The sequence below is a fragment of the Mustela lutreola genome, chromosome 2 (assembly GCF_030435805.1).
Source record: "Mustela lutreola isolate mMusLut2 chromosome 2, mMusLut2.pri, whole genome shotgun sequence".
In the NCBI taxonomy this organism is placed as follows: Eukaryota; Metazoa; Chordata; class Mammalia; order Carnivora; family Mustelidae; genus Mustela; species Mustela lutreola.
In genome coordinates this window covers 20,929,914-20,956,538 of record NC_081291.1, presented here as the reverse complement: position 1 = coordinate 20,956,538, position 26,625 = coordinate 20,929,914, and the positions used below count along the sequence as shown (strand labels likewise).

General features: G+C 37.3%; 1 protein-coding gene across 3 annotated transcripts in view; it reads left to right on the top strand.

Annotated features, from left to right (window-relative positions):
• The window catches only part of DCAF1 (DDB1 and CUL4 associated factor 1), an 82,715-nt gene that overhangs the window by 16,427 nt on the left and 39,663 nt on the right, over positions 1 to 26,625 (top strand). For 2 of the 3 annotated variants that reach the window (XM_059161027.1, XM_059161026.1), the window contains exons 3-9: positions 5,459 to 5,535; positions 7,931 to 8,004; positions 10,083 to 10,196; positions 18,825 to 18,962; positions 20,256 to 20,768; positions 21,456 to 21,557; positions 25,887 to 26,045. In XM_059161027.1, coding sequence (XP_059017010.1) covers positions 5,459 to 5,535; positions 7,931 to 8,004; positions 10,083 to 10,196; positions 18,825 to 18,962; positions 20,256 to 20,768; positions 21,456 to 21,557; positions 25,887 to 26,045 — 1,177 coding nt within the window. The remainder of the gene's footprint in view (positions 1 to 5,458; positions 5,536 to 7,930; positions 8,005 to 10,082; positions 10,197 to 18,824; positions 18,963 to 20,255; positions 20,769 to 21,455; positions 21,558 to 25,886; positions 26,046 to 26,625) is intronic. The other variant, XM_059161029.1, reaches the window with a different exon arrangement.

Here is a 26,625-nt window from a genome sequence, read left to right as displayed (position 1 = left end):
TGTGTTTCACCCTTAGGGTTTTGTTGATGGTTCTTTTTTCTCTTCACCCTAGATAGTCCACCTAGATAGTTTCATTTCTATCCATGATTTAAAACATTATTCTTAGGTTAACTTTCAGATCACTATTTCTATTTCAGATCCCTCTTTTTAAAAATTTCAGACCCTTTTCTTAGCTGCTTGATGTATACATCTTTACCTGGCGGTTTGCAGACACCTATACATACTCTGTCTACAGTAGAGCTTACCATCTTCATCCTGCCTCCTTTCTCATTCACAGTTTGTGCTTTTGTGCTCTCCACTTTGGTGTACAGTGTCTTCCGAAAGTTTAGTCCCCATGCCCTGAGGATTTCTGCTTTCTCTTTTTTCCCCACTCCCCCTTCCCACTTCCTTCATTAGATATTGATCATGTTTTGACTAGCCTCTTAGGCAGTGTAAATTTTCTCTCCATCTCTAGTTTACCCTCCTCTAATACATCCGCCTCTTTGCTGAAAGAGTCTTCTTCCTGACACACAAATCTGATTGTTATACCTTTGATCATACTTCTTCTCTGGCTCTATTTTCCCTACAGAATAAAATGTAAACTTTTTAGAGTGGCTTATGAAGCCATTTATGATTTGGCTTCTACCTCCTTTTTCTGCCTCATAGTATTAGTCTCCTTCAGTAAGGAAAAGTACCATATTTTCTAATGTTTATGTGTCTTTACACTTGGCTGTTCTTTTGGCCTGAAATGCCTTTCCTTGGTGTGTCTGTCTGCCTGGCAAACTCCCATCCTTTCAAGAAGCAGTTTGAGGATCATGTCTATAAAATTCTCTGACTTTGACATCCGCAGGTAGGTTGGGGCACTCCTTTTATTTCTTTTTTAATACTCCAGTCATTCTCCTGTGTGTGTGTGTGTGTGTGTGTGTGTGTATACACATGCAAATGTTTATATCAAATGTGGTATAATTTTAATTCCCCCCATTTTAACTCTTAACCACATTGTGCTATAATTTTTTTTTTTTTTTTTGCATATGTTACTTCACTAAATTGTAAGGCTTTTTTTTCTTTGTTTTGTTTTTTAAATTAAAAGCTTTTAAAAGACATGTACTACACCTTTTTATTGTTGTCTCCTCAGACGGTGATTTGTGCATGCCTGGTACATAGTAACTGTATTCAGTAATTTTACTGAATGATGTGTGAAACTGGAGAGTGAAAAATAAAGGCTGAAGAGGGATGCCCATGGTTTTTTTAAGGAGGAGGTCACTGGAACATGAGGATCTTTAACATTTAATCTTTGATATAGCAAAGAAAAAAGCCTTTTGTTTGTGCAATGATGTATTCCACAGAAATAAAGAGAACTATGACCTTATGAAAGTTAAAGTGGGGATAAATGCTTTGTTGCTCTCAATATATTGGGAGCATGTGAAAATCACAGTTTTTTTTAGGAACAGTATTATTGCTGACTGGTGGAAAGTGGATTTTAATTTGTAGAGTCATTGGAGATTAAGAACTACTAATCACAAGATACTTGAATGCAGCCACAATGAATTTTTTTTTTTTTTTTTAAGATTTTATTTATTTATTTGACAGACAGAGATCATAAGCAGGCAGACAGGCAGAGAGAGGGAGAGGAGGAAGCAGGCTCTCTGCAGAGCAGAGAGCTCGATGCGGGACTCGATCCCAGGACCCTGAGATCATGACCTGAGCCGAAGGCAGCGGCCCAACCCACTGAGCCACCCAGGCGCCCCAACAGCCACAATGAATTTAAAGAATCTAAGTATTGTGCAGTTAAAATGTGGATTATTGGTATAACTGTGAGAGGAGAGAGTTATAAATGGGGATGATAACATTAATGATAGATTCACTTAATTGGAAAAAATATTTATTGAGTACATACACCAAAGAGAGTGTTTTATTTTCAAGATTATTTCACATCCATAATCATATTTGACCCTCAGCTTTGTCCCTGTGCTTTGGTTAGTAATGTAAAGCCTAAACTAGAGGGGTTCTGTCTTCAAGGAGATAACCATCTGGGAGGCAACTAACAGATATGAAACAATGCAGAATAGTATAAATTAGTATATGATGAGGTGCTAAATTGGGCAGTATGATTCTGAAATATTGCATGAGTTATGAGAATGAAAAGAACTTGAATGAGTCAGTTTCTTTTATTCACTCAGCAAATATATGAGGACCTTTTGTTTGTGGGAACTGTTATATACTTCCCTGAAACTAATTTCCTCATTTGTCACTACAAGTATCACTGAGAGCTACATTGTTAAATGATAGCTATCCTTGGAGCTATTTGCAAAAAACAACATAGCCAGATAGTGGAAAGCTAAGCTTAGAATATAGGATGTGGTAAAGGTTTTTGGAATAGGGACTTGAAAGATGGTAGAATGTAGCTTTGGTGAAAAACAGAGGGTCAGGGTTTTCTAGGAAAAGTGAAAAATGTGACCGAAAAAAAGCAATGACTGGAGAAGGAACTGGGACATGTTTTTGTGGCAGTGAAGAAATGGACCTCACCAGAGTGGAGGGTGAATATAAGGTAGGAATGGAAAATAAAGTTACATGGAGCAAGATCTTTAAAAGATATTCAAGGTTAGACAGGAAGTGTTAAGACACAGTAAAATGAATTAAAAGTATAGTTTATTTTAGAAAGGGGCATTTCCTATCATCCACATTGTGGGTGTGTTAGTTCACTGAGTATTTCCTAAAATTCTCTCACATGTCTATAGTCTCTCCCTTACCCACTCCCGCGCTGGCTGCAGGTATAAGTGTTTTGGTATATCCTTTGCAAAGCAGTGAATTTCAGGCTTGCCTCTTCTTTTATTGGCTGCAACTTTCATGATTTTTTGGCAGTTTTCCTAAGAAAAATATGTGTGACTTCTTATAAATTTGACTTTTTATTTATTATTCATATTGTAATTTATTATAATCAAGACTTCGACTTGATTCTGTGAAAAGGAACTGGCTTTGGGTCATGCTATTTGAGCATTACCCAGGTTCTGTGGTTTGTTTTTTTATATTATTGAGATGTATATTGTATAATACTCTGCTTGTTGGATTCTTAACTTGCAAAACTATCAACTACATCAAGTTAAAGAACTTTTGAGTTCTGCCTCCAGAAGGCTTCTTCCTATCCTGTCCCAGTCAAATCTACCTTAAATTATTTTTCTATTTGTTTTTTTTTTTTAAAGATTTTATTTATTTATTTTGTCAGAGAGAGAGAGAGAGTGAGAGTGAGCACAGGCAGACAGAGTGGCAGGCAGAGTCAGAGGGAGAAGCAGGCTCCCCGCGGAGCAAGGAGCCCGATGTGGGACTCGATCCCAGGACGCCGGGATCATGACCTGAGCCAAAGGCAGCTGCTTAACCAACTGAGCCACCCAGGCGTCCCTCTATTTGTTTTTGATTCTCAGTTTTCATTGTAGCAATACTTATCCAGCTCTTACATGTCAGGTTTTGTTTTAAGCAGAGAACATGTATTACCTTAAACCTCAAGGGAGCTCTATAAGATAGGGACTATTACCCTTATTTTACAGATGAGGCATAGAAAGGTTAAGTAACTTGACCAGAGTTACACATAGTGGAAGAAGTATGATTTGAACCCTGGCCAGCTGGCTCCAGAATCCATTAACTTCCACTGTGGAACATTACTTAGTTTCAACAGAAGATATTGGTAGATCTTATCATGTGTAATTTTAAACATATTTTATGTGGTAGCTCTTTGTGGCAAAGTGAATTTTCAGAGTTTAAAGGGAAGGATAGACCAGTAGAAATTAAAAAAAAAATATTTTTTATTTATTAATAAATTATTTATTTATTTGATAGAGAAATCAGCAGGCAGAGCAGTAGGCAGAGAGAGGGGGAAGCAGGCTCCCCACTGAGCAGAGAGCCCGATGCGGGGCTCCATTCCAGGACTCTGGGATCATGACCTAAGCCGAAAGCAGAGGCTTAGCCCACTGAGCCACCCAGGTGCACCAAGCAGAAATATTTTTGAGGCTTAATGGGGAAAAATATGCCAGAGTAGGCAAGAGTTTTTGCAGGGAGCTTAGCTTTTAAAACTAGGACGTATCATTTTTTTTTTTTTTAAAGATTTTATTTATTTATTTGCCAGAGAGAGAGAGAGAGAGAGCGAGCACAGGCAGGCTGAGTGGCAGCAGAGGCAGAGGGAAGAGCAGGCTCCGCACTTAGCAAGGAGCCCGATGTGGGACTCGATCCCAGGACGCTGGGATCATGACCTGAGCCGAAGGCAGCTGCTTAACCAACTGAGCCACCCAGGCGTCCCTGTTTTTTGTTTTTTAAAGATTTTATTTATTTATTTGAGAGAGGGAGAGCCCAGGGGGAGTATGAGAGGGAGAAGAAGACTCCCTGCTGAGCAGAGAGCCCAATGCGGGGCTCAATCCCAGGACCCTGAGATCATCATCTGAGCTGAAGGCAGATGCTTAACCCACTGAGCCACCATGGGAAGTATGATTTTGTGGACAAAAAACATATAGGAGAGTTTGAGTCAGGACAGAGCATGGTAGATGTTGGAGAGTATAATAGCCTTGCATTTGATTGTCATATAATAGGTTAAGGTGTCATTCTTGCTTAGGGTATTCAAAATGTGATTTTTCTTCTTTCAAAAACGTGAATAAAAAAAGACTTGGTACATGCAACAAACAACATGGATCACTCAAAATATGCTGAACTAAAGAAGCCAGTTATGAAAAGAGCATATATGATTCCATTTGTATGACATTTTAGAATAGGCAAAACTAATCTTTGGTGAGAGAAAGCAGATAATTGGTTGCTTGGGGTAGGGGTAGGAAGTTAGGTGGGGGGAAGACTATTATAGGCTGAAATAATAGTACTTAGGCCCTGAAACAGTTATGAACTTGGACTTTTCGAAGAGCAGAGAAGGCCATATGCCTGAAGCTTTATGAAGGGAGAATGGAGAGAAGTCAGAGATGTAGACAGAAGCTGGGTTAGTGTAAGCCATGGTAGTACTTGGGTATAATTGAAGTTAGTGTGATAAATTTTTGGAAGTTGGATAATGAATTTTGTGTCAAACATTGAAGCAGGAAGTTGGAGAAAAGGCTACTCTGGGTAGTTCAGGCAGTTGATGGTGTTCTGGGCAAGGATAAGAATAGTTAAGATTGAAAGAAATGATTGAAGTCAGGAAATACTTTGTAGGTAGAGCTAACAGGAATTATTGTTGTGGGGGGTGAGGAGAATAGGTTTTAATGAGGACTCCGAGGTTCCTGAGGGGAGGGTAGTGCTATCTTTTGGGACAGGAAAGTAGAGAGAAGAATGTATTTGGGAGTGGACACTCTTTAATGAGATGGTTGTTTAGATCTGTGTGTTCATTGGGAAAATAACTTTTCTAACTTTCTGCTTTTATTTTACACCTTGATTGTTGAATTGACTTTTGTAGGTGGTGGTACATATTTTTGTATGCTTGTCTAGAGTTGACCCTGTCTTCCCTTTGTGCTAGGATGTCTGAATTGATTGAAAAAGAAACTGAAGAATATCGTAAGGGAGATCCAGACCCATTTGATGACCGACATCCTGGTGAGACCTGTGTTCTCTTAAGCCTGGCTCTAATATTCTTACAAAAGAAAGTAGCTTATAGGAAAATTTACAATTAAAATAGCATCTTCCCTGCTAAGTTGTAAGATCATCTTACTGTTAAAATATTGCTCAAGGTGGAGGTAGTGAGAAAAAATCCTGGAAAAATGGAAATATTTGTAATATTTACATATCAGAGAGAAGTAACTAACTTCAAGGAGCTAAATTATATAGGTATATCTTACACCATTGGTATGTTACCTAAAAAGGGAAAATGTTCTGCCTTTCTGACTTTTTTTTAAAGATTTTATTTATTTATTTGACAGAGATCACAAGTAGGCAGAGAGGCAGGCAGAGAGAGAGAGGAGGAAGCAGGCTCCCTGCTGAGCAGAGAGCCGGATGCGAGGCTTGATCCCAGGACCCTGGAATCATGACCTGAGCTGAAGGCAGAGGCTTTACTCCCCTGAGCCACCCAGGCACCCCTGCCTTTCTGACTTTTAACCCCAAAGAGATTATCCTTTGTGCCTTCATCTTTCAAACAACAGTTTGAAACCATTACGAACTTGGATTCTTTAAAGGAGAAAAAGGGATAGTTATCCTTTTACTAATGAGGAAATGTAGTTGAAAATGCATTCAGTGCCTTGTTTTTAGTTATGAAATTGATGCTTGGAACCTTGAATAACAAACAGGTTTCTTGATGTCTACTTTAGTATTTCAGCAGCTAAAGTATGCTATCTCATAATAATTTGGCTTTGTTTTAGGCTAATTAGAGTCATGACAATGCAGTCTGCTTTGGCATGGAATTTGGTATGATACAGAGTTATATGAGACTTGAGACTTTGCCATTTTATGTTGTCTCTAAGGTGGAGTACCAGTGGGCAAAGCTTAAATCACATGTGGGCCCATTGCTGCATATAAACTTCCTCCGTGTAAGGTCAGAAGTGGTCCTTTGTGGAAAAAAGAGATACTGTATGTAGAGCGATATGAGAATGAGTGGGACTTACAAAAAAAAGAACATTGTATACCCACCTGAATGGTACAGGATTAATTTCTGTCTTAGACTTTTGTTTTCAAGTGTAGATAAGCTAGGCATTTCAGATTGAGTGTGCAATTATTTATGGGATACCTGTTGCTCTTGCTCTAGACATCACTACTTGTGACGTTAGAGTATTATTCACCTATTTAATTCTTCAGTAAAGCAATCAGAGCATGAAGAAGTACGAATGTGAATGTGAAATAAGAAATTGGGTTAATGTATGGGGTTATGAAAAGAATTAGAAGAGAGATGATCATGTTTAATGACCTTGGAAAAGCCTTGGAAGGGATGCAGTGGTAATGAGGAAAAAGGGAGAAACAGAATGATACACTTTTTTTCAGCAGGAAATTTAAGGACTGTTTTTTCCTCCCTACCTCTTATGTTAAGTGAGGTTTGCCATTAGGCATAATTTCTTTAAATAAAAATGAGGGTGTCAGGTTCATCATTTATAAACAGAGAAAGTTAGGTTATCTGTGGTCCTCATCTAGTTTTTATGATAGCATTCTGCAACTTCTCTTTTTGTGATTTACTTTGGAATATTAATTACAGCTTAGTAGAAACTTCGAATCAGTAGCTCACATCTTTCCTTCATCCTAAATTGTATCCTTGACTAAATTTGCCACTCTAATGAACTTACAGGAAGATTAAAGTAGATGGTATCTGTTTTAAAAACCAATAATTGTCCCAGTCATTAAGTAATTCCTTTACCTGTAGGCTGTGTGTTGAGTAGATTCTAGGTTTCTGGCCTTTCTTTCCCCAGGAACTTGGAAAGTTAAGATGTCCAAGGGTACTGTATCTTTAGAGTTGGTGATTGATTTTAGTGGAATTCCTCTCCTGAGCCCTGCCCCTACAACCTCAGTTATCATTCCAGGTTTGAGGATGCATCTCTGGTATTGTTGGCTTTATAGTTGAAAGGAAGGTTGGACTTGGAGTCTTACCTCCTCTAGACCACCCATCAAAAGATGTTTTGCTTCCTACCTTATTCTGGCTTGGAAATCAGAGTTGTTCTTTCTCTTAAGTCTCCTTTATGATTCTTTTTTAGATCTTGTGTACTCTTAGTGATGCTGGGGTGGGTGGGTCTAGTGCACATTTATTTAATTTAGCATTGCTGTGTAGGCATTGTGCTGGGTGATGGGGAAGTTAGAGAGCAGTGTCTCGAGTTTTTATATTGTCACTTTTAATTTTAGAGTATGTTTCTTATGAAATCTAATTCATCAAAAGAATCTTTTCTTTGTTTCTATTTATTTTTGTAGCATTTTAATAGTACTTGTAACAACCCAGGTGCCTTTCCAGAGGTTTAACTTGCTTAACTGGGATGATTTACTTATTCCTTGTTTGTTCCTCCCCTCTTCTTTTTGGTAGGTCGAGCTGATCCAGAGTGTATGCTGGGCCACTTGCTGAGAATACTCTTCAAGAATGATGATTTCATGAATGCAGTAGGTTTGCTTCTTACTTTTCTCCAGAGATTATCATTAGCAGATGCTATACCTTTATTGTATGTAAATAGTTTACTTTCTCCTAAGGTCTTGACAGGATTGGGAATAGATTGCGTAGATTTTTTTTGGTTTGGTATTAGTTCAGTGAGATATGCATCCTGGATTTCTTTCTTACCAAAATCCTAGTTTTAGCCAAGGTGTTTTCTTTTTGGTGCCTATTTTGTTCAGTTGAATATTGACTAGGACTCACAAGGCATCTGTGCTCATCCCTGGGCAGGAATAATTTTAAGTTTGGGAATATAGACATTTTCTTGGGTTTCTGAATTTATCACTAAGAGTGATAAATGAGGCATGATTCTGCATCAACACTGTGGTGCGTGCATTGGGTATGTGAAGGGAGAGAAAGATACCTTCCCTAACTCTGGGCTGTTGAGAAGTAAATGAGCGGGGAAAATACACCCAGTGTACACAGTTCCTTTAATACAATAATTATTCAGTAAGTTGTAGCTGTTAGCTTTGTTTTTGGAGGCCGGAGTGCATGATGCTTAAGAGTGTAGGTTTTGGGGTCCATGTTTTGGGTTTAAATGCAGCTCCATTGATCTTGAGGCAACTTAAGCCTCTAACAACCTTCATTTTCTACAAGCTTTATTTTCTTTATCTATAAAATAGGGATGATAGTTCTTATCTGTAAAATGTTTTTATAATCTTTGAAATTAATTGTGAAAAGTGCTTAACACAGAAAGAACCTGGTAGATGAGGGCTCAGTAAGTATTAGCTATTGTCTATATTATATTAACTCCTGGATTTATTTCTCAGTTACTGTTGTCTCTTTTGTATCTCAGATCATTTACAACTGCCTTTTAGGTATTTCCACCTGGATATCCTCCACAGTCACCTTGAACTGTCTAATTGTTTGCTTTATTATTTGTTTCTCTTATTCTCTAGCTCAGTAGTGATGTCCTTGTCTTCCTAGCTAGAAGTTATCCTTTATTTTTCCAAGCTCTCTTATTCAGTGAACTTACAGGTCTTATTCCCATTCCATTAACCTTTACAAATCCCTCCACTTCTTTCCGCCCTTTTTGCCAGACCTTAGTTTAGCCACTGCCATCTCTCTCTTGGCTATTATAGTCGCCTCTTAACTGATTTATCATCTTGTCTTGTTCTCCTCCAACCTATTCACTCTATAGTCCAGAAAAAAATTTCTAAAATGCAAAAAATGATGGCACCCTTTTGGTTACAGTCCATTAGTGGTTTCCCATTGCTCTCAAGATAAATTTTAAATTCCTAGGTTTGAAGTATAAACCCAATCTCTCTCTGGCCTTTGTCTTCTCAATTTTAAGTGCTTGCCCTTTGGCTCTCCTCTTGTCCCTACTATACCTCGGCTACTCCTACTTGTCATTTACATTCTGGCTTAGAATCCCTTCCCTTCTAAAGTCTTCTCTGATTCTTCTGCAGGAGTTTTGTGGCCTCCTACAGGCTTCTATAGCATCCTTTACTCAATGATATTTGTTTTTCCAGCTGTCACCTCTGTTGGATTATGAACCTTTTGATGGTGGGACTGCGTCTTATTCACTGATGTATACCCAACACAGAACACAGTGCCACTTAGTAGTTGAGACTGAGTAGTATTTGAATGCTAAAATGAAAGTTTATTAATATGTTTACTTACAATATATGTGTAATATTAAATGTATTTATAGTGTAAGTATGAAATTCAAGTTTACATTAACCATTGCCAAGAATCCTGCCTTATCCTTCTGAAAAAGTGTATGTAAGAATAAAGGGTAAAAAAAAAAATAGGGAGTGATTTCTTCTTGATACTCTTTAAGCTTTAATTCTGTTGTTGCTGATATGTTGTTTTGGGGGGATTTGATTTTAAAGATACAGAAGAAATCATATATGATCCCATCATGGCTCAGAAGGATTGTAACCGTTTATAATAAAGGTTTAGTTAGTAATCATTGGTTCTTAATACCCCTGAGGTGAGTGATGGGAATTTATTAAGGGTTTATTAGACTTCATTAATTTGACTGGGTTGAATTTCAGATGAATAGAAGTATTCCTCCGTTTTTTTATAGCTGGTGAACGCATATGTGATGACAAGCCGAGAGCCCCCTTTAAACACTGCAGCTTGTAGACTCCTACTTGACATCATGCCAGGGCTGGAAACTGCTGTTGTCTTTCAAGAAAAGGTATTTAATAAAAAGAAAAGTCATCATTTTATTTTTAAATTGAAGGTTGATCTGTTTGATTTGTCTTTGTTAAGGTAATTATAGATTTTTATAATAGTCATATGTTGTAGAAATGTAAGAAATAAAGATAAGCAATAAGAAAAATTTAAGAATAACTTTGTGCTGCTTAGGTGCTATAGTATATCTTAAAATCTTAAGATCATATGTTTTTAGAATGGTTTTATGATCTTACTCAAACTCGTATTCTTGATGAGTTGTCTTCCTTAGTGAGGAAGGAATTTCTGCTCTGAGGAAGCCCATCGTCTTGATGGTATTTATTTTTTATTTTCTTTTCTTCTGGTTGGTATTTTATATTTAGTTAATATTTGAAGACGTGTTTTGTGCTGTGTTTTATGCTAGGTGTTGGTAATATTTTGTTAGCAAGATGGGAGTTTTTGTTAGCAAGATGGGAGCTTACATTCACATATTTGAGAAGGCAGACACAAATAAACTGATAGTTTCAAATAAGGGTAACTACTATGAAGACCAGAAAGTGATAATTTGATAGTGACTGTGTGTGTATATGTACTTTAAACGTCAAAGATTAGTTAATCTATTTTTAGAAGTAATATGGGTGTTTTGTTTTCAGCATTAAGAATTTGTACGTGGCTTTCTTTTTTTTTCCAAAGATACTAAAACTTAATTTTCTGAAACAGTCTGGAAGTCTTAATATAGTTAAATATATAAGCCAAATGAAAGATCTAGAAATAGATTTTCATTTAACTTTTAAAGTTTTATTACAGAATTGTATCACAAGAAGTCTTTTAGAAAATAACATTATGTAATTAATGCTATAATTTTCAGTATTGTATACAGTATATATAATTTGTAGTATTGTATACAGACTAAATTAAAAAATCTCCAGTTAGTTTATCATTGTGGGAGACCAAAAATATCTATATGCTTGTGAGAAATGTTTTAATATGAATTCTTTTGAAAACCGGGATGAAAGTGAAGCATTTGTAGCAGTGTATTTGTTTATACAAGATTTGTAGAAGATTACAGATGATTTTACTCTTCTTTGTGAAAGTTTCCTGGTTGTCATTGTAGGAAAATCAACTCTGGTTCTTTATAGTTTCATCATTATGTATTTAGAATTAAGTGAATACCCTTTGGATGTCAGAAACACTAATGGATGTTTTGAATAAAGCTTTCTGCAGTTTAAGAACAGCTTTGTTTCTTTCTTTTCTTTTCTTTTTTTTTCTTAGAGACGGAGAGGAAGAGGAAAGGGGAGGATGGAGAGAAAGAATCTCAGGCAGGCTCCATGCTAGGCATGGAGCCTGATGCAGGGCTTGATCTCACAACCCTGAGATCATTACCTGAGCTGAAATAAAGAGCCCAACCGAATGAGCCACCCAGGCACCCCAACAGTTTTATTAATAACTAATTTCTTTTGGGAGAAGTGAATTATTATGGAAAATTAGATAGGAAATAACATAACCTTGAATCCAGTGTCCTAGAACACAGATTACAATCTTTTTTGACATTTTGAGACTTTCCTGTTGGATTACATGATGATCTTTATCCTTCATAAGTATTCTATGCAAATTTTTGGTGTGAATCAATATTTTACTTCTTTAAAAAACACCTCATTATATAGTGTTTCTCAAACTTTGTGAAACATAATGTTTTTACATGCAACCCATTACATATATGTATGAAAAAGAAGTTTCTCGAGCATTGCTTACTCTTTATGCAGTACATTCTGATATTTTCTATTTCATTTCCTTTTTATATTTTCTGTTTCATTTCCTTTTTATTTTAGAGGTGGTTGCAAGTTATTAAATTGATTTTATTACTTCTAGCCACTTACTTTATTTTATTTTATTTATTTTTAAAAAGATTTTATTTATTTATTTGAGAGAGAGAGAATGAGAGGAAGAGCATGAGAAGGGGAGGATCAGAGGGAGAAGGAGACTCCCTGCTGAGCAGTGAGCCTGATGCGGGACTCGATCCCAGGACTCCAGGATCATGACCTGAGCCAAAGGCAGTCGCTTAACCAACTGAGCCACCCAGGCACCCCAGCCACTATTTAAAAAAGTTGATTTTTTAACTTTTTAAAGCAATAGAAATAATCAAATAGCTTTAAATTTTATTTTTGTTTACAATTATTTTTATAGTTTTCTTCAGAACTGGGTACTTTAATATTGTTTGTGTAGTAGGTTTTTCATATTGTTAAGTTTGTCAGTGTATGCTACTAATCCAGTCAGATCAGGACCTTTGGGGTTATTTTTTGAGTATTGCTTTAACATTTTCCTCTTTGAGGTTGTCTTAAAATATTGGTGGTGGGAGGGATAAAATCAGAACGAGGTCTCAAAGTATCATCTCTAAGTGAGTGTTTCCCAGATTTTAACTCTGCAACATTGATTCCTCTAAAAATTTTTTTAAAGATTTTTTACTTATGTATTTGACAAAGAGAGACACAGAGAGAGAGAGGGAACACAAGCAGGGGGAGTGGGAGAGGAAGAAATAGGCTTCCCACTGAGCAAGGAGCCCCATTTGGGCTTCCATCCTCGGTCCCTGGGATTGTGACCTGAGCTGAAGGCAGACGCTTAACGACTGAGCCACCCAGGCACCCTTCTCTAAAATGTTAATAGGTACTTTATGAAAAAAGTCATTTAGGCGAATGCCTACCGTTTATTGAGTGTGTGCTCTGTGCTTAAGCATTTGTTTTGTATCGTATACTAATCCTCAAAGAATTCCATGAGAGGTGGGAAGAAAACCGTGAATATAGGTTTTTCAGAGGCAGAGAGAAAAAACTGGTTTCAAGAGAGATGGGAGGAGGAGACCCAGATTTATCTTACTGACCAGCCAGGACAACCGGTCAGCTTTCCTGTGGCATGCACATATGAATTCTGGGTAAATTGAATAAACTTTTAGAAATCCCTGTGTGCCAGAAATGAAGAGGTAATTGTAAAAACAAAGTGATAATTGAGGATAGGATACAAAACCTTGGTTGAAGAGTTGGAACTGGGATCCTTGATCCCTGCATAAGACTGGTATCCCAAAGGACCCTCAATGAAACAGTGCAAAAGAGAAATACCCCCTTACCGCCTTGGGGAGATGACAGGTTTCTCAATTTCTGACCCCACACTAAGGGGTAGGGGTGGATAAATCTCTGAGAAACTGTGGGCATGACTTTTTTTGGGTACATGTTTGAGATTTCTACCATATGATTAGGAACCCCAAAGCCAAAAAATCAACAGCAAAATACTTTGTAATATTCCTTGAGTGGCAAAAGTAAATGTAAAATCACTCTGGGGGGAAGCTCTCATAATCCAGGTTACCAGGGATTCTCCTAGAAAAAGCAATTTCCAGGTGAAATGAGTTCTCGAAAACATTACAAAACACACCAGCAGTTAGTTCTCCATGATTAGGAGTTAACAATACAGTAAAGAAGAGAATTAAATAGAATAGCTATCTGAAAGATATTAGAAAGCAACTATTTTTAAAATGATTGGATGTATTTCCTTTTTGGCTTTTTCATCACTAGTGTGTAGGAATGAAACTGATTTTGTATGCTGTAACTTTTTGCTGAATTCATTTATTAGCTCTAATATTGTGGAATCTTAAAGAGTTTTCTATGTATAAGATCATGTTGGCTGTTAACAGATAATTTTATTTCTTCTTTTCCAACATTAATGCCTTTAATTTCTTTTTCTTGGCCTCTTCTGACTAGAACTTACAGTAGTGTGTTGAATAGAAGTGGTGAAAGCAGACATCTTTGTCTTTTTCTTGGTCTTAGGGGAAAAAGCCTGTCAGTGTTTGACTGTTGAGTATGATGATGGGTGTGGGTGGGTTTTTCTTACCTTTCATGATGCTTAGAAAGTTTCCTTCTATTCCTAATTTATTAAGTACTTTTTAATGAAAGTGTGTTGATTTTTAGTAGATTCTTTTTGTTGTTGTTGTTATCATTTGATATGGTCAGATGGTTTTCTATTCACAGTGATTTCACACTAATTTTATTAGTGTACTATGTTGATTTTTTTATGTTGAACCATATTTCATTCCTGGATAAATCCATTGGTCATGGTGTATAATCCTTTGACTATGCTGCTGAATTCAGTTTGCTGGTATTTTATGGAGGTTTTGTGCATCACTATTCATAGGGGATATTGATCTGTAGTTACCTTGTAGGGTTTTGGTATCAGGACAATATTTTGGCTTTATAGAATGAATTTGAAGTGTTCCCTTACTAATTTTTTGGAAGAGTTTGAGAAAAAATATTAATTCATTTGATACACAAAATTATTTTTTGTGTAGAATTCACCAGTGATTCTATCTGGTCCTGAGTTTTTCTGTCTAGGGAAGTTTTTGATGACTGATTCAATCTCCTTACTACTCATAGGTCTATTCAATTTTTCTATTTCTTTATCAATCAGTTCTGGTTGGTTGTGTTTCTAGGAATTTGTTCATTTTATTATTTTATCTATATTACTAATTTTGTTGGTGTATAGTAGTTAATAGTATTTTATAATCTTTTTAATTTATGCTAAATTGGTAATAATGTCTTCTGTCTTTTTTTTTTTTTTTTGGTCTAGTTAAAGGTTTGTTAGTTACATTTGGTTTCATTTTCTTTCTTTTCTTTTTTTTTTTCCTATTTGCTGTTCTACTTGTCTGCACTCTAATCTTTATTATTGCCTTACTTCTACTAGCTTTGAGTTTCATTTGCTCTTTTTCTTGTTCATTAAAAACACCACTTTTGCTACATGACATAAATTTTGGTATGTTGTATTTTTCTTTTCATTTATTGCAAGGAATTTTCTAATTTCTGTGTGATTTCTTCTTTGACCCCTTGGTTGTTTAAAAGTTTGTTAATTTCCACATATGACTTGTCCATTTTCCCTTGGGTTGTTGATTTCTTATTTCATTCCATTATGATTGGAGAAAAAAAATTTTTTTTAAGATTTTATTTATTTATTTGACAGAGAGAGATCACAAGTAGGCTGAGAGGCAGGCAGAGAGAGAGAGGGGAAAGCAGGCTCCCTGCTGAGCAGAGAGCCCGATGCGGGACTCGATCCCAGACCCTGAGATCATGCCATGAGCCGAAGGCAGCGGCTTAACCCACTGAGCCACCCAGGCGCCCCTGGAGAAAAAAATTTTTAAAGATTTTTTACTTCATTTATTTGAGAGAAAGAGAGCATGAGTGGGGTGAGGGGCAGAGAGAGAAGCAGGCTCTCTGTTGGCTGGGAGCCCAGTGTGGGGTTTGATCCTGGGACTCTTGAGAGCATGACCTGAGCCAAAGGTAGATGCCCAACCAACTGAGCTACCCAGGTGCCCTGAGAAAATTCTTTATAAGAGTTTATTCTTTTTTAATTTATTAACCATGGTATTGCCTGACATGGTCTATCCTGGAAAATGTTCCATGTTTACTTAAGAATGTGTATTTGGTCTTGCTGGATTGAGGATTCTCAATATTTCTATTTGGTCTAATTGGTTTATAGTGTTTAACTCTTCTGTTTCTGTACTGATCTTTTGTTTGGTTGTTCTGTCCATTATTGAAAGTAGGGGTACAGAGTTTCTGTTTGGGATAATAAGTTGTGGAAATATGTAGTGGTGATGGTTATGTAACATTGTGAATGTAATTAATCCCAATGAATTGTACACTTAAGAATGGTTTGATAAGGTTTAAAATTATTGGATGTAGAATAATCAGAACTTTTAAAAAAAAGATTTTATTTATTTATTTGAGAGAGAGAGAGCAAGCACAAGTTGGGGGCAAGGGGAGAGGGAGAAGCAGGCTCCCTGCTGAACAGGCTTGATCCCAGGACTTTGGTATCATGACCTTATCTGAAGGTAGATACTTAACAGACTGAGCCACCCAAATGCCCCAAGTATCAGAACTCTTAAAGTCCAAGATTATGGGGAAGAATGGCCATTTGGGAAAGGAACCAGAGAAGAACTGGATATAAAAATTAGAGTTCTTGAATTTAAAAACTTAGTAGATGAGTTAGAGTTAAGTTTAGACACAGCTAAAGAGAGAATTAGTGAACTGGGAGATTTGATAGGATAGCCAATAATAAAGCCCCTAGAAATAAGAGCTGAAGAATAGGAAAGAAGTTGAAATATAGAGATTAGAATTAGAAAGTTCAAAGTGTATCTAAAAGGAGTTTTAGGAGGAGAGAATAGAAAAGAAAAGGGAAAGGCAGTATTCAGGGAGTTGAGGCTAGACTTTTACAAATTAATGAAACACATGTCCACTCAAGATTCAGGAAGGCCAAAAGAAATACCAAAGATGGAGGAGATCTTGAAAGCAACCAGTGTAAAAAAGATTCCTACAAATAATCAAACAGAGCAAACTCTGATACAACAGTAATAGAAGCCGGGTAATAGAAGAAACTGTCTTCAGAGTACCTTTGTAAACATAGAAGTATTGACCAAATAAACAAAAGCGAGGACAAAAATTCTGGGCAACATATAGATAGGAGCTCATTGAAGTTCGTATTTTAAGGTTCTTAGACTGTTTGGGAAGAGGGGAAATAAAAGGCTATTAAATATATTTTAATAGATATATAATATATAAGAATATAGAATATAATGTATAATAATAATATATGTTAAATATATTTTCATGTCAAATATTTTATTAGAGAGATCTCAAGTAGGCAGAGAAGCAGGCAGAGAGAAGGGGAAGCAGGCTCCCTGCCGAGCAGAGAGCCTGATGTGGGGCTCGATCCCAGGACCCTGAGATCATGACCCGAGCTGATGGCAGAGGCTTAACCCACTGAGCCACCCAGGTGCCCTTCATGTCAAATATTTCAAAACAAATTTCTCAAAATGTACTTTTCAGTGTTAATTTTTTTGAAAAGAGATTAAATGTTTAGAAATGTATGGGATAATGACTCCATGACCCTAGAGAAAAGTAAGATACAAAATGCACAAAGTTTAAAAAAAAATATTGTTAAGTCTGATTACATAAAAATTAAGAATTTGTGTTTATCATAAAACACTGGTAAAAGATGTGTATTTCATAGCAGTGGAAGCCTGAATGGTCAGCAGGCATAAAAAATATGCGTGACCTTATTAATTAATGAGGAAATTCAAATAAATGCAGTGCTCCCCCCCCCTTTTTTTAAGAGAGTACATGAGTGGGGATGGGGGTCGATAGGGGGAGGGAGTGAGGGAGAGAGAGAATCTGAAGCAGGCTCCACACCTAGTATGGAGCCCAACATGAGGCTTCATCTCATGATGAAGACTGTGGCTTGAGCTGAAATCAAGAGTCAGACACTTCACCAACTGAGCTACCCAAGTACCTCTGCAGTGTTATTTTTATACCCATTAGATTATGGAAAATAAAAATTGTGACCGTGGCCAAGTTTTGGTAAAGATGTAGAAAAAAAGAACAATTCACTGTTGGTGGAATTGTGAATTGTTGCAGTTACTTTGGAAAATAGCCTAGCACCCTCTGGTAAAGTTGAGTATGCACATATCTGGTGATTTAGCAGTTCTGATCCTACATGTCCACCCTAGGGACATGCTTGTACAAAAATAGTTGTAGTTGCTTAAACTAACAAAATAGCAGTAAGAACATCTGGAGGTACACTGCCAGCAATCAGACCCCAGCTCTGCAACTCATGTTACCTAACCTTACTGTGATTTGGTTTTCTCTTCTGCAAATAGTTACACAATCATATCAGATTGTTATGAGAAATTCTAAGTTATGTGTAAAGGCTATTTTATGTTGAGTGCTATTTGTGACAGTTACATGTAACTATAGGTGAGTGTAAAAAGCATAATGTTGAGTAATAAGTTGCAAAAAAATACTTATGGTACCATGTGGTTTATACAGTTCAGAGTATGTAACATGTAACAGAAGTTTAACAGGAAAATTGTTAAAATTAAGTAACTGTAGGTACCTTTTGGAGAGGGAGGATACAGGTGGTACAAGGAGGAACGCATGGAAGGTCTCTGTCAAGTTCAGTGGTAGATCTTGGGTGCTTTTCATTTTCTTTGGACTGTATATGTTTGTATGTATTATTTCTCAACTAATTAAAAATAATTTTGGGGGCGCCTGGGTGGCTCAGTGGGTTAGGCCGCTGCCTTCGTCTCAGGTCGTGATCTCGGGGTCCTGGGATCGAGTCCCGCATCGGGCTCTCTGCTCAGCAGGGAGCCTGCTTCCCTCTCTCTCTCTCTCTCTGCCTGCCTCTCCATCTACTTGTGATTTCTCTCTGTCAAATAAAAAAAAAAAAAAAACAAAAAAAACTTAAAAAAATAATTTTGGGATATGTGGTGTTAAGTACTTTTTGGTGGATGACTTCTCATTAATAATGTTAATTGTGCATTATGAACTTCAAAGAAGGACATAGAATTTTTAGTGCTCCCTACTTGATTATTGAACATTTTGGGTCTTAAACATCTAAAGTGGGACTATATTATGTGATTATTGATGGCTAACTAGGAATCTTTTTCACGAATGCACAGCTGTTTTAACTAAACCACTTGGACACTTAGCTTACTTGCATTTTTTAATCTTATGAGCAACACTGAAATATTTTATTAAATTTTTTCATAAGACTGGAATCTTTGCTTTATCTTTAAATATGAAAATGGTCTTTGTTGAATTGTACTGTTTCATTTCCTTTACTATAGGAGGGAATTGTTGAGAATCTTTTCAAATGGGCCCGAGAGGCTGATCAGCCATTGAGGACATATTCTACTGGACTGCTAGGAGGTGCTATGGAGAATCAAGATATTGCTGCCAACTATAGGGATGAGAATTCACAGCTGGTAAGGACTATGTTAGGATTAGTTTCTGTATAAGATGGGAGAGTATTTGCAATTTCTTTCTTTATACCTGAACTCAAATAGGTAGATCTTATTCATTACCTTGTATTGGAGTGTAGCTATAATTTCGACATTTCAAGATTACTTTTTACAAGTTTTGATTTTACTTTTTTTAACTTGAAAATAACCATTTTTCATCTTGTCGAGGATCACGATAGTTTATACTCGGTAAAGAATAAGTACCATTCCCTTTCTTTTCCCAACATTTGGATTATGAAAATTTTCAAACATACAGCAGAACAGAATTTTACAGAGAACAGCTACATACGTACCACTTAAATTATTTGTGGACATTTTACTATACTTACTGTATACCCACCCATCCATCCATCCATCCATCCACTTTTCCTCTTATTCATCCACCATTCCGGTTTTTTTTTTTTTTAATGTAGTTCAAAGTAAATTACAGGTAACTTCTCTCTCTCTCTCTCTCTCTCTCTCTTTTTTTTTTAAACTAAGCATAATACTACATATTAAGTACTACATAAGTACTTAAAAAACGAAAAAGTGGTGAATTTGAAAAATAGATTATGTAACTACATAGGTGGCAGTGTCTAACAATACAGTTTACAACAGGTACAAGTTTGAGAAACGTTCATTGTTTTTTTTATTTTTATTTTTTTAGTCACGTTTATTGGGGTATAATTTAAATAAAGTAAAATAAACTCTTTTTTTCCCCCTTCCATAATGCCCCATCACTCAGTTACCCCATGCCCCCATCGCTCTCCCCTCCAGGAACTCTCAGTTTGTTTCCTATGATTAAGGGTCACTTATGGTCTGTTCCCTCTCTGATTTCATCTTGTTTTATTTTTTCCTCTCTTCCCCTATGATTATCTGTTTTGTTTCTTAAATCCCACATACTTCATGTTTTATTTTCAAAGACACTTCAGAGTCACTTTAAAAAAATCATGGATATGTCTGGTGTCTGCCTCTTCAGGTGTTGATGGTCCAGCGTAGCTTGATCCAGATAGATCAGTTGTGAATGATGTGTAATGTGCAAATGTTTTTTGGGTTTTTGGGATATTTTATGAGGAATGAGACTTTTAGCTATTCCTTATTTTACAAAGTTATAGAAATCAGATGAAAATATTGATCAGATCTTACCATTTCCAGATATTGGGGTAACTGCATGAGGATTTAGTTGTTCTTAAAATGGAAGTAAGATTTATTTATTAAGAATCATTTAAATTAAGATGCAGAAGAAATAAAGCCTTTTATTCCAATATCTGTTGATAGGTGGCAATAGTACTTCGCAGACTGAGGGAGCTACAGCTTCAGGAAGTGGCTTTGCGGCAAGAAAGCAAGCGTCCCAGCCCACGAAAACTCTCTTCTGAACCTCTTTTGCCTCTGGATGAAGAAGCTGTGGATATGGACTATGGTGACATGGCTGTAGATGTAGTGGATGGTGAACAAGAGGAGGCCTCTGGAGACATGGAGATCTCCTTTCATCTTGATTCAGGCCACAAGACCAGTAGTAGAGTGAACTCAGCAGCCAAACCCGAAGAAGGAGGATTGAGGAAAAATAAGGCAGCAAAACAGGGTGACAGAGAGAATTTTAGGAAAGCCAAGCAGAAGTTAGGTTTCTCAACATCTGATCCAGATCGCATGTTTGTTGAGCTGTCTAATAGCAGCTGGTCAGAAATGTCACCTTGGGTGATTGGCACCAATTATACCCTTTATCCCATGACTCCTGCTATTGAGCAGCGGCTTATTCTCCAGTATCTGACCCCCCTAGGAGAATATCAGGAGGTGAGCTTATTGGAAAGAGTACTGTTCACACTTTGGGACTGTTGTGCTTACTTCTGAGATATTTTATGGTAGCATTTTATATATATATATATTTTTTTTTTTTTTTTTTTTTTTAAAGATTTTATTTATTTATTTGACAGAGGGAGATCACAAGTAGGCAGAGAGGCAGGCAGAGAGAGAGAGGAGGAAGCAGGCTCCCCGCTGAGCAGAGAGCCCGATGCGGGACTCGATCCCAGGACCCTGAGATCATGACCTGAGCCGAAGGCAGCGGCTTAACCCACTGAGCCACCCAGGCGCCCCATAATGCTAACTTTTTTTTTTTTTTTTTTTTTAAAGATTTTATTTATTTGTCAGAGAGAGAGCGAGCGAGAGCGAGCACAGGCAGACAAAGTGGAAGGCAGAGTCAGAGGGAGAAGCAGGCTCCCTGCGGAGCAAGGAGCCCGGCATTTTATATTTTGATGTGCTTTAACTGTAACATGGAAGAGTCTTTGCCCCAAACTGGTGAAGTCTTATGCCATTGATAAAGTCTTAGGTCACTTCTGATGCAGGTCTTTTTTGATAAAAGTGTGTATGTTTTCTAAAGGAGGGAGAGATACCTCATTTTTAAAAATCTTTTGTCCTCATAATGGAATAGGAAATATGCAAAAATAAAGCCAGTGTTAAGATTTATTTTTGTCTTCATTTCAGTTACTTCCCATATTCATGCAACTTGGATCACGGGAATTGATGATGTTCTATATTGACCTGAAACAGACAAATGATGTCCTGCTTACATTTGAGGCGCTTAAGGTAAAATTCTTTTTTTTTTTTTAAGATTTTATTTTTACATAATTTCCGCAACTCAGTGTGAGGCTTAAACCCATAGCCCTGAGGTCAGGAGTTGCGTGCTTCACTGACTGAGTCAACCAAGTGGGGTAAAATTCTTAAAAATATTGTGTACTGACTTTTATTGACATGGACTCACCCATGTGTTTCCATATGTAACATCTCTGGGTTTTATTACTCAGGACATTTCTGTTGCCAGATTTGTCAAAATAGTAACAAATGAAAATTTCTTATTTAGGTTAAAAAAAAATGAGGCTTACCAGATTCTTTCACAGAAATTCAGGGGTCAGTCCTAGGGGATTGAATATTAATTGAATATTTAATTAATTGAATAATTGAATATTAATGTAGAACCTGGATCTAAATGTGGGAATCACTTACTTTATATCCAACTACTTTGTAAATATTACCCCTCTGAGCCAACATCACTTTTTCTGAATTCTTATTTATATATATATGTACATATGCATATATATATATACATATGTATGTGTGTGTGTATATAGATATACACCCTGTGTGATGTTAGCGTGAACAAAATACAAATCAGAAAATGAGTAAAGAAATAGAAGCAGGGCGCCTGGGTGGCTCGGTGGGTTAAGCCTCTGCTTTCAGCTCAGGGCATGATCCCAAGGTCCTGGGATTGAGCCCCACATGGGTGGGGGCGGGGGGTTCTCTGCTCAGCAGGGAGCCTGCTTCCTCCTCTCTCTCTGCCTGCCTCTCTGCCTACTTGTGATCTGTCAAATAAATAAATACAAAAAATCTTAATAAATAAATAAATAAATAAATAAAATCTTAAAAAAGAAAAAAAAAGAAATAGAGGCAGACCCCAGTTCAGTAGAGGTAAGTGATTTCCTCGGTTGTAGAGGCACTGAATGTGGGAGGGCAGTTTAGTCTAGCCCACTATGATAATCAAAGGGAATCTGACTGGAGAGATAGAAGTTGAATGAATAACATTGTGACTGTCATACAGTTCTACCAAGTAGGTAACTTCATGAACAGAGTACCTTTCTGTGCTGTTTACAATATTAAGATAAATTAATCAAGTCTCTATCGTTTGGTTAAGAGAGACCGTCTATGATTTCTTTTAGATATTATAGATGTTGTGGAAAAATGTGCAGGGTACAAAGGAAGGGGTGGTTTCTTCTTCCTGAGAAATGTTTCCAGAAAACACCTCTGAAAAAGAAGTGATGCTCCTTCTGGCTCTTTAAAAAGTTACAACTTTAAGGGGGGAAAAAAAGCTACAGCTTTATTCTTGATATTCCAGAGCTGTGCTGTCCAGTAGAAGTTTTAGTAATAGGGGCGCCTGGGTGGCTCAGTGGGTTAAGGCCTCTGCCTTTGGCTCAGGTCGTGATCCCAGGGTCCTGTGATTGAGCCCCACATCGGGCTCTCTGCTCAGCAGGGACCTTGCTTCCTTTCCTCTTTCTCTGCCAGCCTTTCTACCTACCTGTGATCTCTGTCTGTCAAATAAATAAATAAAATCTTAAAAAAAAAAGTTTGGTAGTAATGGAAATTTTCTCTGTCTTTGCTGTTTAATACAGTGGCAACTGGTTGTATGAGCACTTACAATGTAGCTAGTGCTACTGAGATATTGAATTTTTATCTTAATTTTAATTTAATTACCCACAATGTGGCCAGTGGCTGTTGCACTGGACAGACAGCACAGTTCCAGAGTATTTTGAAATGAAATAGAAATGAGAAAAATTGCCTTTCAGATCCTAGAAATTGTAAATTTGGAGGAGGTCTAGTATATAGTGGAGTAACATGTGTTTCTTTGTGTGGATGTAGTGTGTGTGTGTGTGTGTGTGTGAGAGAGAGAGAGAGAGAGAGAGAGAGTATAAATTCATCTTATATATATATATTTTTTTTTTTAAAAGATTTTATTTATTTATTTGACAGAGATCATGAGCAGGCAGAGAGGCAGGCAGAGAGAGAGGGTGAAGCAGGCTCCCGGCTGAGCAGAGAGCCCGACTTGGGGATCAATCCCAGGACCCTGGGATCATGACCCGAGCCGAAAGCAGAGGCCTTAACCCACTGAGCCACCCAGGTGCCCCATAAATTCATTATATTTTGAACAATGAAATGAAGCCGAAGGTCACAATTCTCTCCAGTCCAAAGGTTTTGCTTTCCAGTGCAGCATCCTGTTCTAAATAGGATAGTGGAAGAAAGGATTTGGACAGTTGCTATATGTATAGGTTATGTGTGAGGAATTATAATGGATGTCATTCATTTTTCAGCTGTTTCCATGCAGAGTCTTAATAAGGGATTAAAGAAAATGAAATAAGGGTGAACAGGGAAAAATGACAAAAGAGATCTTTCTTATGGGGAAATAATAATGTAGATGGGGCATCTGGGTGGCTGATGACTCTATTTCAGCTCAGGTCGTGATCTCAGGGTTGTGAGATCCAGCCTTATGTTGGTTCTACGCTCAGTGTAGCATCTGTTGGAGATTCTCTCCCCCTGCTCCCACTCCTCTCCCTGCTTGGACTCTCTTTTTCTCAAATAAGTAAATAAATAAAATCTTAAAAAAAAATGTAAAAAGATGTGTACTCTTTTATTCAAAAGGAAGACTCAGACTCTCTTTGTATACACAAAGAGGGACAGGTGCTGAAGTTAGTAGAAATAAAATGGATTAAAATAGTAATTTGAAGAACCCACTCTTTTTTTTTTTTTAATAAAGATTTTATTTATATATTTGACAGACAGAGATCACAAGCAGAGAGGCAGGCAGAGTGAGAGAGGGGGAAGCAGGCTCTCTGCTGAGCAAGGAGCCCGATGCAGGGCTCGATCCCAGGACTGAGAACATGACCTGAGCTGAAGGCAGAGGCTTAATCCACTGAGCCACCCAGGCGCCCCAAAGAACCCGCTCTTAAATGGAGATACAACATAAGGAAAGAAAATAGACTCTTTGCTTACACTAGTGAAGTGATCTAGGTCATAGGCTTTGTATTGGTAAAGGTTGAACCTCCTTACTCTGTTTTCCCACCTGCCTATCCTGGCAGTGGAACTGTCACTTAATGGTAGTGACGTGTGAAAAACTACACGCAGTGGCCTAAGGGTTGGAGGGAAACCATATGTGGTTTAGCTACTTCTTGGAGGATTGACTTGTGTAACAGACAAGAGTAAAGAGGGAAGGGATTTAAAATTACATATAAGGATTAGTCTGAGTCTGGGTATTGAGAAAACTTCTGAAGAAGGTACATGCCTTTTGTTTTTGCCATTGACCTTGGCAAGGTTTGTATCAAATTCCGTACATGTCTAGTTGTACTTTTCTACAACTTTTGTACTTTTGTACAACTAGACAACTCTGTGTTGTCTATACTTTGTGCTTTTGTCACCACCCAGAAGACACCTTGGTAAGAGAAACAGGAGGGGGAGCTCTAGTTCTTCTTAGGCTCTGTCCACATTAGACTGGTTTCAGAGTCATCAAATGTAGCCTGCTGCTCACATTTGTACTTCCTGCCTTTCAAATTGCCCAGAAGATCAGGGCCATCCAGAAGATCAGGTCCACCTGGGGAGGTTAGTGGGACTTAAACAGGAATTTAATGAAGCTTTAAAGATAACAAACTTGTTTTTTTAAGATTTGTTTATTTGAGAGAGAGAAACAACAAGAGTGCAGGAGAGGGCAAGCCGGGGGAGGGGCAGAGAGAGGGCTGAGCAGGGAGCAAGACATGGGGGCTCCTTCACATGAGAGCCTGAGATCATGACCTGAGCCAAAATCAAGAGTCGACCCTTAACCTACTGAGCCATCCAAACATCCTTAAAGACAACAAACTTTTAAAGGTCGATTTAAGGTGTCTTCTGATAAAGTTCAAAAATTTACTAGTTTTGGTAATTTGCTGAAGATGGAGTCATACATATTTAGGGGTCAGTATAAAAGAAGGCAAAGTTTGTCATTATATTAGATGATGAGTCAGTGACTTAGCCAAAACTAGAACATAGAGCTGATTATGTTAAAAAGAATTGAAATAGAAAGGTTAAAAATTCTTTAGGGAAGCTATGTACTAATAAAGTGGTAATGGAATTATGTTATTATTTATAGCAGTATTTTTCATTTTTTATTTTTCACCTTTACAAAAACTTTTTTGGTATTAGAAGGGAATGTTAAGAAATCTTAAGAGTTCTTTGGGTTTTTTGTTTCCCTTAAGCAGTACTAGTTTTACTTCTGTTTTGAGGGAGTGATTGTCTACTTCAGAGGATTCCTTTTATTTAGCAGCTTGATTTAATGTTTTGTGAAGAGATTTTGTGATTATTCTAGATCGTTTCACAATGACATGTGTCCTTTTTGCTTAGCACCTTGCATCTCTCCTGCTCCACAACAAGTTTGCCACAGAATTTGTTGCACATGGTGGAGTACAGAAATTACTGGAAATTCCTCGTCCTTCTATGGCTGCAACTGGTGTATCCATGTGCTTGTATTACCTGTCCTACAACCAAGATGCCATGGAAAGAGTAAGTTCAGTGCATTTAGAGTATGGGAATGGAATTGGGTGGGGAGACACTCTAGCTCATTCACAGAATGACTTTTGGATAAGAAGGAAATGAGTAGTTGGAGTAAATTTTATTTTGTTTTTATTTTTTTAAAGAGTTATCCATTTATATTAGAGAGTATATGTGAGGGGGAGGAGGGACAGAGGTAAAGAGAGAGAGAATCCTCAAGCAGACTTCCTGGTGAGCTTGGAGCCTGCTGCGGGGCTCAGTCCCAGGACCCTGAGATCATGACCTAAGAAATCAAGAGTTGGATGCTTAACTGACTGAGCCACCCAGGTGTTCCTCTTTCTCATCTTTTAAGGGGGAGAACTTAATACCTATGGAACCAAGCACTGAGAGCATTAAAGATATAAATATTTGCAGAATTTGGCACTCAGTAAATACAGCTCAGATTTGAGTATGTATCTAAGTTTAGGTTTTCAGGTTTGGAATAGATTGTTACAGAATTTCATTTGTTAAAATTTAAGCTTTAAACTCAGAATGACCCAATCAGTAATGATCATTGCATTCTGCAAAGATACCTAGTTATACTGGTGAATAT